Here is a 16,593-nt window from a genome sequence, read left to right as displayed (position 1 = left end):
AAAGCTGCACACGTTCCGACAAGGCTATTTCCAATTTTCTCCTCGGTTACTCCTGGACGTGCGGTCAAAATCCACGACCAGCCAAGTCACGATTCTTCATATCCCGTGTTAGACAAAATAAAAATAATTCCTGTTTCACCTTTTTAGAACAAAAGACGTTGAGTCTCGTAGAAAAAAAAAAATAAAAAATTACCCACTGAAAATAGATAAAGATAAAATGTCGCTTTGTTTTAAACTGATGTCGGGAAAAATGACATGTCGAACTTGTAATTTTTTTTTTCTTTTTACTAAGCCGAGGATAGAAAAGTCAGAAAATAAGAAGTGAAGAGAAAGGACTGGGAGCTAAAAAGAAAATAAATATAAAATACGCAAATATATGAGTTCGCTTTTCGTGTTTTATACTTATGGTAGCGTATTATGGTAATAGTGAATCTTATATTGGTATTCCACGTTCTACATAAGAAACTTTGTTTTTAAATTTGAGATGTTAGAAAGAAGATCGAAACGTGAATAAAAGAACAAAAGGAGTAGAGAAGGGTGTGTATTAAATTTTGCATCCGTCGTGAATATCATGTTTGATTGCGAGGATATGAAATCAGATGATAAACAGAGGATTCGATCAATTTTCACCATAATATTTAATTTTTATAGATTTTATGTTGTATTAAATGGACTGACTTGTAAACTATCAATAAAGAACATTTTGCTTTATTAAATAATGACTTTTTTGTTAAATTGCACGGTACTTTGTAACTATTGACGTTTTTAAAGATATAAGCTCATCCCGATGTTACACTCATCAAGAGCTTTCATTTGAGTACCCACATGCATTTTGATATATTTTTCATATATACATATACATAATATATATATAAATATATGAAAAATTGATGTGGGTACTCAAATGAAAGCTCTTGATGAGTGTAACATCGGGATGAGCTTATATCTTTAAAAATCTCAATAGTTCACCAGATATTTATTAAATTGCAGTGTACGTTCTTAAATATTGACGTTTTTAAAGATATAAGCTCATTCCGATGTTACACTCATCAAGAGCTTTCATTTGAGTACCCACATGCATTTTGATATATTTTTCATATATACATATACATAATATATATAAATATATGAAAAATTGATGTGGGTACTCAAATGAAAGCTCTTGATGAGTGTAACATCGGGATGAGCTTATATCTTTAAAAATCTCAATAGTTCACCAGATATTTATTAAATTGCAGTGTACGTTCTTAAATATTGACATTTTTAAAGATATAAGCTCATCCCGATGTTACACTCATCAAGAGCTTTCATTTGAGTACCCACATGCATTTTGATATATATATATATACATATATATATATATATATATATATATATATATATATATATATATATATATATATATATATATATAAATATATGAAAAATTGATGTTGGTACTTAAATAAAAGGTCTTGGTGAGTGTAACATCGGGATGAGCTTATATCTTTAAAAATGTCAATAGTTGACAAGATGCAAGATCATTTCTTAATTATCCGTATAAAGAGAGAGAGAGAGTATTTTCGAATGCAGCTTAAATTCTTATGAAACCTTAAAAAGGCATAAATTCACATCAAGACCTTGGCAATGACTAAATGTCACTAAAAAAAAACGATTTTATTATATAACTATCCTGGACACAAAACTTTCCTTATTCTCTTAATAATATAGATTAAATCATAGGTGTTAAGATGGCCAATTTTCATATAGATCTATATTAGAAACTATATATGGATATATCAGACCATATAGAAAAATTTTCTTATGAGAATTGATATTAAGTCACCGATATTTCAAGTTTCTAAAATTTGGGTAATCTCCTCTACCTAAATACATATAAGACGGTCTATTTGAAACTTTTTCCTCTTAGGGTCACTTCATCTGAAAATATAACAACTGCCAGTACCTAAAACATGTAATCGGCTCTCGAGAATAGAATTTCATCCCCAAAATAAATATACGCTGAGCTTTCGATTCAACTACCATAAAATCTCAAAACAACTTTCTTACTTCGTTATAAACTTGGACACTGCTTTACTTTTCAGATAACTCTTATCTGTGCAGAAAAAAATAAACCCGTTGTTAAGTTTCCGTCTCAAGAAAAACTTTTTCGTCCTTCGTATAATATCATATTATATATAGACATATAGAGACACAGATACAAGCCCGAGATTACAATAACTAAACCGGTAGTCGCGTAAGTCGACGTTATTACCTGGGCGTTTAAGGCAGGCCAGTTTTCTGAATTATATTTACTTACCCCTACACAACAAAAGAAACTAAAACATTAAATGAAATAAAAATTAACGATATAAAAATAATGTAAGTAATGGAAAAGAAAGGAAAATTACTTTGGGGAAGCCTCGCGATAACGACCGGGAAACATAAAGTAATGTAATATTCGAGTATACAGGAGTTTTCTAATTCGTCGGAGAGCTATTTTACCGAAAATGAAAAGTACTCTTATATTTTTTCCTTTGTGCTTGCGGTAGCACTAGCTCTTGAGCTTTAGGGGATTAAACAGCAAACTAGTAATCTTTTCGCCATATACACACATATGTTCATACATATTGCACATCTACACAGACCCTACAATATAATGTTATACCTTAACATAAGCCATCTGTGAATACCGGGACATCAAATATTGACCAGCCAAGCAGAGGAAAGAAGGGAAAGGAACGAAATAACCAGGAATATATGTGTTGTAAAAATATTATTTATCACTGAGAATACCAGAGATTATGTACCGTATCAACCTACACCTACATTTACTAATTCTCTCTCAGATCTTCGGCTTCTGCTTTTATTCCGTCCCTTTTTCCGTCCTTATTTTATTTATACATTAAATTCTCGCGATAGAGTTATTTATTTACGAATTACTTTGGATTTGGATTTGGATTTTTTCCCATTTTTTTATCCATCAATTTTTATGAGGATTACTTTGTGGATGGAAAGCTTTTTCTGACAAAGGGATTTTTTATTTATCTATAAGTTCCGATTAGTCTCGTAATTCTTCCACATATAGATAAATTATATAAAAATTTATTTTTAAATAAAAATAAGTAGATTAAATTTAAAATATAAGTCGCAGTTATATATTTTGAAATGGGGATTAAGTCAAATATTTTTGTTGTTTATAAAAAAATTTTTTTTTTTGTATTTTCGATAAAGATACTTTTTGTTAAACTGAAAATATAAAATTCTATTCCAATATTACCTGTGTAAAAAAACCGTCTGAAACGTGTCTTAAAATTGTCGTTTGTTTAAGATGTTAAACATGACACAAGAGCAGATTTTTGAAATTTGGTTCTCGAATTTGTTATAAAAATTTATTTTTAAACGATTTTGTGAGTTCTTAACCGTAACTTTTTTGAATACGCTCTTTACAAATTGAATTTGAAATTTTTGAAAAATTTTGTTGCTGTGAACTTATCTTAAAATAGTCTCTAAATTTTTTTAAGATTTTTTTAAAGAAATTTGCAAAATCGTCTAAAAATTAATTTTCATAATAAATTCAAAAACCAAATTAAAAAAATCTGCTCTTGGATTTTTTTTTCTTTGGCGTCTTAAAACAGTCTTGCTTTGTGTCACGTTTAAGAACTTAAACAAACGACAATTTTAAGACACTTTTGAGACGATTTTTTTACACGGGTATAAATTAAAAATTTTTGAATCTTTAAAATGCCACCGATTTCTTTTTCATAATTTTTTTTTTTAATCAATTATTTTTTTTTTGTTAGCAATGTCAAAAAGGTTAAATAAAAAAATCATGATTAATAAATAATTTTTACACTAATTTATTCAAAACGTACCAAATTCTGTACAATTTTAGATATTTTGGTATTTTACAAAAATATTTGTTAAAAATCTCTTGCTTTACAATTAATCACTTACGAACTAACTTACTGATAAATTTTCATTACATCGATTGTTACCACAAAATTATAATCCAATAACTTTTACAAACATTTCTCAAGTTTTGTATAAAAAATTTTTACAAGTTCAAATTTTATTGTTAACACAATCTTTCATAAATTATTAGCATACCCCCCAAAAATAGAATTTAAATATACTCACACTTTAATTGATATAATTTCCAAAGGATATCCAATAAATAACAGCGCTGAGGCACCAATCACACAAACTGCAAATTTAATAATTTAATAAATATTTTGGATAAAAACGCCTTTTTTTACTCTTGTTTTAAACAAGAGTAAAAAGAGGCGTTTTTATTCAAAAATTGTTAGAGATAAATATAAAATAAACAGAATATTTTTTTTCTTCAACTTAGTCCTTTGTTACTTCAATTAATAAAATAATTGAGGAAATAGTAACACCAGTGTAATTAGAAATCGGCAGTAAAGCTGTCAATATAGCAGAAAAGCTGGTTAATATTCAGTAGAAAAAGCTTATTATGAATAATAAATGCGTAAGTAGGGGTGCGTTATATATTTATAAAGTCTTGAAGCAAAGTATTGTCGATGATTTATTTATTGAATGCCAGAATAATATGTAAATGTTGTGGATTCGACGGCTGCGAAGCTAAGACTGGCGTTCTCAGACACCATAATAATACTCTTTGTTATACTTTGTTAGTTATTGATCAAATTCGAAGACTCCTGAGGGGGTATCCGAAGAACAAACTACATTTGTAACAGTTCGTGACATAAATTATTACCTGTTTACGCCATCGCAGACCGGCACCGAGTGACATTGTAATACGATAACGCAACAAAGTAATATACATCGAGATTTTAACTTCGAAGATTATCATTCTAAAATTAGAGTCCATTTTATATTTTTAAATGTTTAGAATTTAATCTATAGTTAAGGATTAAATGAGTATTGATCTACACCTACGCAAAATATCTATATGTTAATGAATATAATTTTGTAGAAATTATATTTATTTTATATATTGACTTTCTGATTAGCAAATTATCCAACACATTTTTTAAAAGATAGTCCCTTTAAATTTTCAGATAAACAATAGACTAAAAAAATATTATTTAAGTAACTTGAATAAAAATATTAAGCATGATAATTGATACTAGCAACTTTGCAGTCACTATGTGACTGCCGTGACTTGTAAACTATAAATAAATAAAATTTTGCTTTATTAAATAATACTTTTGTTAAATTGCACTGTACTTTATTAATTATTGACGTTTTTAAAGATATAAGCTCATCACGATGTTACCCTTATCAAGAGCTTTCATTTGAGTACCCACATGCATTTTGATATATTTTTCATATATACATATATATAATATATATAAATATATGAAATATTGATGTGGGTACTCAAATGAAAGGTCTCGATGAGTGTAATGTCGGGGTGAGCTTATATCTTTAAAAATGTCAATAATTCACAAGATACAAGGTCATTTCTTAATTATTGATATTTTTAAAAATGTAAGCTCATTCTGATGTTACACTCATCAAGAGTTTTCATTTGAGTACCCACATGCATTTTGATATATTTTTCATACATACATATATGTAATATATATAAATATATGAAAAATTGATGTGGGTACTTAAATGAAAGGTCTTGATCATTGTAACATCGGGATGAGCTTATATTTTTAAAAATGTCAATAGTACATAAGATATAAGGTAATTTCTTAATTATGTTAAATTGCACTGTACTTTCTTAAGTATTGACGTTTTTAAAGATGTAAGCTCATCTTAATGTTACACTCATCAAGAGCTTTCATTTGAGCACCCACATGCATTTTGATATATTTTTCATACATACATATATGTAATATATATAAATATATGAAAAATTGATGTGGGTACTTAAATGAAAGGTCTTGATGATTGTAACATCGGGATGAGCTTATATTTTTAAAAATGTCAATAGTTCATAAGATATAAGGTAATTTCTTAATTATGTTAAATTGCACTGTACTTTCTTAAATATTGACGTTTTTAAAGATGTAAGCTCATCTTGATGTTACACTCATCAAGAGCTTTCATTTGAGTACCCACATGCATTTTGATATATTTTTCATATATATATAATACATATAAATATATGAAAAATTGATGTGGGTACTCAAATGACGATGTTATACTTATCAATACCTTTCATTTATCGGGATGAGCTTATATCATTAAAAATGTCAATAGTTCACGAGATACAAGGTCATTTCTTAATTATCTATCTAGAGATAGAGTATTTTTGAATGCAGCCTAAATACTTATCATCATAAATTGACTATTGGTGAAAAAGATATGAAACCATTAAAAGGCACAACTCCAGGTCGACTTTTCCAACGATACCAAATTTACGCATAAAAATCCATTTTATCATATAAATACACTGGCCACAAAATTTTGTTTATTCTCTTAATAATTTAGATTAAATTCTATTTTTAAATAGAAGAAATTTAATTTATTAATATTTCGCATAAATAGGGAATTTTCTAAAATTTCTAATTTTTTTTTTACATATGGTCGGATATATTCAATATACATAAAAATAAAAATGACTTTTTACATGTTAAACACTTACATTTCTTCCTTAATGTTATCAATTGTTATTATTCCCGAAGTGTAATTTATATGTACAACATAAATACTTAACTGAAGTATTTGAAGGTATCAAATCTACTAACACTCGAACATAAATTAGTCAGGAACTAATCCATGCAGATAAAATAGTTAACCAGAATAGGCTTGTTTTCCTAAAGTAAATCAATTGAGCAATAAATGTAATTCGGTTGAATAAAACAACTTTTTATGTAAGTTGGTACCGTGGTACTGTAACTTTAAAGAGATCGCGTGCAACGTCAGTTGTTTGGTAGCTAGGAATATTCCGTGCGTCTCATGACAATCCTCGACATGCGACCTTACTTTCAGCCGAGACATCTTTGATTCTGTTTTCTGTTCGAGTCTACAGTCGCAGTCTAACTGCTAAGTCTCTATCATACCATGGCTATTATTCCCGATCTGACAGTATTTTATTTTTATTAAAGATTTGCTGATGGCAGGACCTGAGTCTCCTAACGATCATCGGCTGGAGTACATCGGGATGTGCATCCAAAAATCCCTTAAGCTGAAGCCCGAGAAATGGAGCCGCTTGCTATTGACGGAGGACTATCGCAACGCGGTGCTGGATTTTCTGGACAATCCTTATCCAGCAGCTTTGTTTGTCGTTCTGACACCGAACGCCCAACTTGTGGCTTCTTGCAATTTTCCAATTCCGTGTCAACGAACCAAAGGTTAGTGCATTGTCAATTTATTTTAGTCTTATCCAAAGAAGACAATGAAATGATCAATATGATAATAATGATTATATCGCAGGAACTTACGCGGTCAAAGTAAGAATGACTCCAGTACCAAAAGACGTGGAAGGATGCGCCTCCATGTTGATCCTAGGAGACTTGTCAAATCGGGTTGTTGATGAACTAGCGACTTTGGTGGACAACGTGTACGCACCTTTACTCTGCAAGTCGGAAAACCACAAGGACCTGCCAGAAATCGCGGTCCAGGACATTAGCAGGCAGGTCCATCTGATCAGAGGAACTTTGTATCAGGTAGAGCATACGTTAGTTTACTTGAATTGAATTGATTGATTCGATTGAAAGTTTCCGGGCGTAGGTGAAGGGTCAAGTCAATGGAAGGACGGTTCTCCCTATGCCAGCGGGGTTGGAAAAAGTCGCCGAGGTCGAGAAGAAAGTTATTCAGGAAGGTCCGCAAGCTGTTGATCTTTACTTGAAAAGCGCGATCGAAGGTGTAGTCATAAAATGGGCTTATTTAGTGAACGATGTCGTGACACAGGAGTCTGGAGCTGCGTTTGATAATGGTCAGAATCCGACTCCTAATGTTGAGATTGAGTACTGGTCCAAACGTCTTACTAATTTGAGGTAGGGTTTGATACTATTTGATGCATGTATTATGATGGGGGTCAAGATTCTTGATCCCCCGACAAAATATCCCCGAGACTAAATATCACTTAAAATCCATAACAAAAGGGTACAACACGGTAACAAGCTTATGTCCTTCTTTCCAGATTAGTTTCTTGAGAAATATTCTAAAAATTATTTCTTTTAATAATTGATATAGGGTAAAAGACCTCATTAGTGGTAGGGGCCCTATCACTGACACTTTCTTTGATTTTGGTACTTATTCAATTAATTAAATCATTAATTTTAATATTGAATATATTATTTCTAATCTTTAAGACCTTTAGATCAAAAAAAATTTAATTTTTATTCCAACACGGAAAGAATAAGATGACACTGAATATCATCCCAAATTATACTCAGTGAAAAAAAATTTCAGATAGTAGCTCGTATAATTCAGATTACACTGAGTATAATCCAGATATCACACAGTATAATCTGGAGTGTCATCTTGTTCTTTCCGTGAAGTAGAACATTTTTTCATTGAAAGAAAAAGTGCCACTAATGGGGTCTTTTATCGTATATTTGATTAAATAACTATTTATATTATATTATGTAATTGATTGAATCCAATTCTATTTTATATTTTGATAGTTAATTTTTTGGTAACATTTAATTTTGTAGTATTCGTTATTATTTATCAACTGATTTCATTTTGTTGAATTTGTGATAATATAATTAAATCATTATCATTTTTGTAATAGTTGACAAATGTTACCTAACAATCGATACTTTTTGTAAAGTCGTGCTATATTTGTTGAAATGCCATTAATAAGTGATAAAATAAAATTGATAATTTTTTTCAAATTTATTGTTTTTAATTGTTTTATTGAAAAATTTAAGATATTTTGTCCGGGGATATTTTGTCTGGGGATCAAAAGTTATGGAACCATTGTGATGGATCTATCAACGACTTACGTCATCAGGTACATATTTGACCAACTGAGAGAAGATCGTGTTCGGAAAATGGCGATAATCTTGGAAAAAACAGACAGCGCATACTATCCTTGTTTTCGAACCCTGTTCAACAACGTAGTCTGCTCACTAGCAGAAGCCAAAGAGATCTCGATGTACTTGACTCCCCTCAGAAAGCCCTTCAAAGCGATCGAAGAAATAGATTTCTCAGAAGCGAAGCCTCTCATGCCAACTCTGATCCACGTGGTTGGTCTCGCTTGGGCCAAAGCTCGGTACTACCAAAATTCAGCAAAGTTGATAATTCTGTTTCGGCAAATTTCAAACCTGTTGATTCAAGCAGCTCGAAAATTTTTGGACCCCTCGTCAATCTTTCAAAGCGACGTTGACGAAGCTCTCCAGCGTGTCCAAATTTCGAAAAGTAACACCAGTTATAATTTACTAAATTTATCACTAACAGGTTTTATCAAAAACTAACGGGTTGTATTTTTGATAGGTGTTCTAGAAGAATTTAAGTACCAATTTGAGAAAGCTCGCTCCAAACCTGGTATGAAGGCAGACTCTCCACCTTGGACCTTCAACTCTTCAGCGATCTTCAACCGACTTGACCTATTCCTGAAGCGGCTTGCAGACATCGAATGGTTGTTCCGAACGGTTTTGGAATTCTCAAAGCTCGAAAAAATCGAAATTGGCGGGATACTAGGACGATCATTGAGCTTGCGAATAGTCGCTGTGGTTAAGGAATTTCAGTCACTGTTTGCATCCTTCTCAGCACGAGCTAGCGACGTACTTGAGCCGGACGATGAATCCTTTGCAGTGGACTGTGCCAAATTCAGCGAATCAATCATGGACCTAGACAGCAAATTGGCAGCGATTCTTTGCCAAGCTTTTGACGACTGCAGCAATTTGGAAAGTGCTTTTAAGGTTTAGTATCACCATGTTTTTCGTTATCATACTAGCGTTATCATTTATTCGAGAAATATGTAACACAGTATAGCGAAATATAAGTAACCCGTTGGCTTCGCTACAAAACTAATCCAATTTATTACATCAGTATTCTGTTTTTTTTGTCTACGTTTGCTTCGTAGTTTCCCGTCGAAAAAATTTTTTGATATGACCTTATATGTTCATATGTGCTAATAGATAATTTTTAGATGAAAGATAGTCTTGAAAATTTCCGACAGAAGGTGCATGAATGCAAAATCGTCTCCTTACAAGAGAGTTAAGTTTAGATGTTAAGTTAAAAAAAAAATTGAACTATTTTTAAAAAAAAATTCTTTCTAAAAAAATTTGTTTGGATATAAACTAATTTTTTCTTTTTACTAATTAGGATAATTTTAATGAAAAAGTTATTCATATGAAATTTAATTAAATTTTATAGTTATTTAATTATAAATTTTTTTAAAATTATACTTTTATTTAGATTAAAATTCTCAGAACTATTTTTTCAAAGTATAAAACCCACAACTATCTCGAATATGATTTAATTTCTTTTTTTTTTTATCAACAAACTACTACCTTTTTTCTAGGAAATTTTCTAGTAAATTATTAAGGGAGACCACCACTGTGACGGTCAAAAAAAAGGTGATTTTTGGGAATTTTTTGACATGAAAAATAAAGGAATTTGGGAATCGGATTTTTAACTTCCCGCTACGAAAATCGAAGATTTTCAAAAATCGGGAAGTTATTGTTTTCACCCCGTTTTGCAAAAATCGAGTTTTCATCAGATCTCGACGTTTGAAGGTCACAGGAAGCTTCCCTGACTATCCCCGCGAGGTGGTCACGGTGTGTGTGTGTGTGTGTGTGTGTGAAAGTATGTGAACCGCTTATAACTTTTGAACGGCTTGACCGATTTCATCGCGGTTGGTGCCATTCGAAAGGGCTTGACCAAACTTAGATTTTGAAAACTATTTGGACCGATTCAGATCAATGTATTTTGAGAAATCTTAAAAAAACTGAAAAAAAATTTTTTTCAAATGTGGTTTTTTTGGAATAACTTTTAAACGGCTCAATGGTTCAATTCCAAAAACTAATCAGCTCTTAAGCTCAAAAAACCACGTCGATCGCCACCAGCCCGGTCAAAATCGGTTGATTCGTTCGAGAGATATCGTGAACGAAAGAAAACCGAAAAAAGTGTTTTTTCGGAATAACTCCGAAATTTCTAGCGCGATCAATCCAAAATTTAAGATTCTTTGTGAGGCTTAAAAAACTGCGTCGAATGCTTCCAACCACGTGAAAATCGGTTTATTCATTCAAAAGTTATTGCGGTTTAAAAATTCAAAAAATAGTGTCTTATCAAATTTCTATCAGACTTTTGAGCTCGAAGAGCTCAAAAGCATAGGAAAACAATCTCTTTGAGCTTGGAGAGCTCAAAATAACCCATAAATTGTATTTTTGAGCTCGAAGAGCTCAAAAACGTCATTGGTGCAATTTTAAGCGCCTAAGTATGGAATTAGCGGGAAGTTGCAGGGATGGCCTTCAGGGTCAACCGTTTTCCTAATTTTTTTTTATTTTATTAAAGGTACATTGAAGATTATTACCTTAAATTCTTATTAAAATATATTTGAATTATATATTTAATTCAAATATAATGATATATATATTAAATTCTTATTAAATATATAACAAATTGCTTTTTAATAAGGATGTAGGTATCGTTGCACGTACGGAATTTTGAAAATTTGAATTTTCAAAAAAATGGCGACTGATTGAAAATTTTCTCATTATTTTTACTGCTTTTTTTTTGTTTTAACCCGGCTGAAAAAATATTTAAAATCAAAATTTTAAAAATTCCGTTCCAACGATAACTACATCCTTATTGATTAAAAAGCAATTTGGGTTTTTATTTTCAGATGATCCGTTTTTGAGTTATCGATGCGACTATGGAGGGAAATTTTTTCTAGTGTTCTACGAGATTGTTAATAACTTTGTAATAATTAAATATTATTTTATAAAAATTTAGGGTGATAATCTTTAATGTACCCTTAATAAAATTAAAAAAACCGATTCCCAAATTCCTTTATTTTCCCTGCGAAAAAAATTCCCGAAAATTACCTTTTTTTTCGACCGTCACAGTGGTTTCCTCTTAAAGATTGTAATTTTCTTAATTAAAAAAGAAAAAAAACAAAGTTTCAATCAAGGACCATGATGATTTCGTTGTTTGATTGATTTTGAACGAAGCAAAATTTTTTCACGGGTTAATTTAATGGTTTCAGCTGATCAATATAGCGGGTACTGTTCTAAACCGACCAGTGATCCGCAAGCAGTTTACGGATCGGTACTCAAGAATATACGAGCTACTTAATAATGAGCTGACAATGGTAGAAGTGCTGTTCAATCGCGGAGTTCGCGGTGCATTTGCCGATTTGCCGCCTCTTGCTGCGGCATTGCAGTTCACGAGTATGCTCAGACAGCGAATAAATCTTCCAATGCAGTCATTCAAAACTCTTCAGCCATGGTGAGTACTTACTAAGATTTACGAAGGCATCCTTCTTATTTGAGGGATAACCGGGGCAAGCACATTAATCACCCGGTTGATTGCAGTATTGTTGAGAGCAAGGAGGGACAGGAAATTAGTAAGAGGTATGAAAGATTGATTAATTTGCTCACCGATAATGATACCGAGCTCATTCAAGACTGGACCGACCTGGTACCCGATATTGTTAAGAAAGGGCTACAGTATACTTTGTTAACACGTGATCGGGTTTCTATTCTTCTGAAGGTTAATTTTGATGCCAATTTATTGGCTGCTTTAGTTGAGGTTAATTACTTGAAGAAAAATTCTCTGGCGGAAATTCCTGAGATTGCGCTCAAAGTATGTTTTTTTTAATTACTTCCGTGAAAAAATTTTCTAATATGGCCTAATATGACCATATCGAAAAATTTAATGTCGATATCTGGTCTGATACAATCTGATATGTTTATAAATAGTTTTTAGTAAATTCTAATATCATCATAGACGCCCACATATAATTTTTTGATTAAAAATACATGGTCGCTAAGTTTCCTTCCTTTGTAGCAATTTGGTTCAAGTTTTGGACAAGTATGGTTCAAGAATCGTGATGAAGTATCTGTATACAAATTTTTACAATTCTTGGACAAGAAACTTACGCCAAATCATTTTTTGAGAATCGTCGAAGAATCACTCCAGATATTTGACCAAGATTTTTGAGCAGGACTGGGTCAAACTTTTTTACTAATAATTTGGACAAATTTTGGCTACAGACTTGTCACTAAGCTTAACATAGTATTACTCCAGATTCTGTTTTAAAATCTTGTCCAAGTCTGTCGCCAGTCTGGAAAAATAATATTCGTTAACTGTCTTGCTCAAGAATTATTCGATTTTGTTTCCAAGGCTTGGTCAACCATCTGGCCAAAGAATCTTGTCCAAAACCAATCTTACTATAGTAACCCTATAGAGTTACAATAAAGTTAAGATTTGAGATTTTTATATAAAAAATAAAGATAGTTTTTTTTTTACTTTTCTAAAGAGCTTATCGACGGTTAAATTAGCAATTGGTGTAACTCTTTATTTTTTAGAGGGTGATTTTTTAACATTTTGATGTATCAATAGTCCAATTATAACTTGTTTGAATGATCCAAAAAAAATATTATACCTCTATTAGATATCAGTGATATAAAATGGTTTTTTAAAGTGATAATAAATTTTGAACTAATTGTTTTTTCGTACAAATGGAAGATTCTCTAAAATGAAATTAGACAATTTGCTAATGATAACGTCGTTATTTTATTAATATTTTCAACTCATCAACTTTGTTTTATTGTAATTATTTATTTTTTAACAATTGAATAAATTGAATTTTTTTAGTTATTCATTTCTCGAAAAATGCATTTTTTTAATGATTAATTTTTTGAATAATGTATTGATTACATTTTTCAATTATTAACTATTATTACTAATTATTAATTTCGAACTAAATCAATAATAAATCCATATCAGGCCTGATTTAGCCTAATACAAAAATTTTTTCACGGATAAAAAAACTACGGTATTTATGATTAAAAAAAATTATTTTCTAGGTAGCTGAAAAATCAGAAATATTTCGTAAATTTCTAAACCACTTAAGCACAACCGTAACAGCCTACAACGACATCCGACGTACTTCCCGTCAAATAGAATACAATTTAATCGAATTAGAGGTCGCAAGAATAGACTCGATGATAGCACGGGGGGAAAAAGAGCTTTGTTGGGATTCGGACAATCTTGCGGACTACATAAATGAACTGGGAACTCTGGTCCAGAGCCTCTGGAAGCGTTTGAAGGCAATCCAGTTGAACATTGATAAGATACACGACATTTTAGAGCCCTGGACCAGAACCCCTCTAATTGAGCGCAAAGAGCATCGTAAAGATACGCTTCTCGCATTAGATGAGAGGGCTGACAACGTAGCCAAGCGATATGCCGACATACAGAAGGCTTCTGAGCAGATTCACAAGCTGCTCGAAGAAAACAAAGCGCTTTTTGAGATCTCATCAGAGGTCGACGCAGCCTGGGAGGAGTACGTTGAATATGTAGATGATATTGTCATCGAGTCGTTGAGGAAGATCGTTGGCTGTTGTTTAAGTTATCTCTCGGAGAATATGGACCCAGTGGGCCAGAAAGAACCTCTGTTGGAAGCCAAGTTGGAACTGAGAGAGCCTGACTTGTACTATGAGCCTTCGCTCGATCCTGATGATCCTGATAGTCTCGAGCAGTTGATTGTTAGTTTATTGAGCGATATTATGAACATGGCGACTCTGGTTCCGAGGTTGAAGAAAAATGCTTCTACATATAGGGATGATATTGAGATTGATGTGGACATTAAGGCGATGAAGAATGAAATTATGGCGGGGGTCAATAAGGCCATTGATGAGGCTACTGAGTTTTGTGGGATATTTGAAGGTAGAAATATTCCTTGTTTATAAATCTTTATGAGGTTCGAAGTTAGGCTGAAATTTTTAAATATATAAAAATATGTAAATTTTTTTAGTAGCATTTAATTAATAATTTATTGATAAATATTGGAGGTAGAAAAAAAATTTAATTCAAAAATTCGTCGGTAAAAGTTTTTTTTAGAACTTTATTTGGATTTTTTCTCAATTTTCTAATAGTTCAAAAAATATAGCTATACATTAGAAAAAAAATTTTTGAGCATTCGACAATATGGTTTTATCCTTGTAACTCTTTAATAATTGACAACGTAGTCATTATAGGAGCATGAAGAAAATATTTTATGGGGAGTTATAGCTAAAAGTCTCCTCTGTGTCATTGAATCATTACTAGAACCTTGCCAGTGACTATGTGACTTGTGAACTATTAATAAATAAAATTTTGCGACATTAAATAATAACTTTTGTTAAATTGCACGGTATTTTTTTAACTATTGACGTTTTTAAAGATATTAGCTCATCCTGATGTTACACTCATCAAAAGCTTTCATTTGAATACCCACATGCATTTTGATATATTTTTCATATATACATATATGTAATATATATATATATATATATATATATATATATATATATATATATATATATATATATATATATATATATATATATATGAAAAATTGATGTAGGTACTCAAATGAAAGGTCTCGATGAGTGTAAGTTCGGTATGAGCTTATATCTTTAAAAATGTCAATAGTTCACAAGATACAAAGTCATTTCTTAATTATGTTAAATTACACTGTATTTTCTTAACTATTAAAGTTTTTAAAGATATAAGCTCGTCTCGATGTTACACTCATCAAGAGCTATCATTTGAGTACCCACATGCATATTCATATATTTTTCATATATACATATATATAAATATATAAAATATGTGAAAAATTGATGTGAGTACTTAAATGAAAGGTCTTGACGAGTGTAACATCAGGATGAGCTTATATTTTAAAAAATGTCAATAGTTCTCAAGATATAAGGTCATTTTTTAATTATGTATCTAAAGATAGAGAATTTTCGAATGCAGCCTTAATTAATACTTATCATAATAAATTGACTATCAGTGAGAATGACATGAAATCTTGAAAGGCACAAACTCAAATCAAGACCTTTGCAATGACACTAAATTTCACTAAAAAAAACCGATTTTATCATATGATTATCCTGGACACAAAGTTTTTCTTATTCTTAAAATCAAAAATTATGATCTTTTAAATACAGTCCAAAATTCAATCATTAGTTTTAATTTAACCCTCTAGTCTATAAACAATTTGTATCTTTTATTTAGTATTTCTAGATACACATAAAATTACCAAAGCAATTAACTAAACCCTCTTGCAACAATTGAACAGGATACGCCTATCTATGGTTAGAAGACCGAGAAACTGTAATGCACCAATTCCTGGAGTACGGCCGTCAATTGACCATAGAAGAAATGGAAATGATAGCGATGCTGGATCCGAAAGCACCCCCTAAAGCAACCCCTCGGATGGATCAATTCCGTGAGCAGATTGACTTGTACGAGGGACTATATCTCGAGATCGAAGAGATGAAACCATCGCGTATTTTTTGCGGATGGTTTAGAGTAAACCTCCGACCCTTCAAGCAATCCTTGCTCAATACCGTATGCAAATGGTCTAGTATGTTCAAGAAACACTTAGTCGAACGAGTCACAACCAGTTTATCTGATCTCGGGAACTTTATTCGGTTCGTAAAAATCTCCGTTACTCATTATCATCGTCATAAACATCAGCATCATACGTCTACTTATATT

General features: G+C 31.4%; 1 protein-coding gene across 5 annotated transcripts in view; it reads left to right on the top strand.

Moving 5' to 3' along the window:
• Positions 1 to 16,593, top strand: part of LOC123264778 (dynein beta chain, ciliary) — a 76,995-nt gene that overhangs the window by 22,995 nt on the left and 37,407 nt on the right. For all 5 annotated transcript variants that reach the window (XM_044728247.1, XM_044728245.1, XM_044728244.1 and 2 more), the window contains exons 3-11: positions 7,029 to 7,274; positions 7,357 to 7,589; positions 7,654 to 7,919; positions 8,885 to 9,291; positions 9,367 to 9,794; positions 12,086 to 12,327; positions 12,414 to 12,684; positions 13,911 to 14,772; positions 16,172 to 16,526. In XM_044728247.1, coding sequence (XP_044584182.1) covers positions 7,029 to 7,274; positions 7,357 to 7,589; positions 7,654 to 7,919; positions 8,885 to 9,291; positions 9,367 to 9,794; positions 12,086 to 12,327; positions 12,414 to 12,684; positions 13,911 to 14,772; positions 16,172 to 16,526 — 3,310 coding nt within the window. The remainder of the gene's footprint in view (positions 1 to 7,028; positions 7,275 to 7,356; positions 7,590 to 7,653; positions 7,920 to 8,884; positions 9,292 to 9,366; positions 9,795 to 12,085; positions 12,328 to 12,413; positions 12,685 to 13,910; positions 14,773 to 16,171; positions 16,527 to 16,593) is intronic.

This window comes from Cotesia glomerata, linkage group LG5 (genome assembly GCF_020080835.1).
Source record: "Cotesia glomerata isolate CgM1 linkage group LG5, MPM_Cglom_v2.3, whole genome shotgun sequence".
Lineage (NCBI taxonomy): Eukaryota > Metazoa > Arthropoda > Insecta > Hymenoptera > Braconidae > Cotesia > Cotesia glomerata.
The sequence above is the reverse complement of the archived record's forward strand: the minus strand, read 5'-3'. Positions and strand labels throughout refer to the sequence as shown.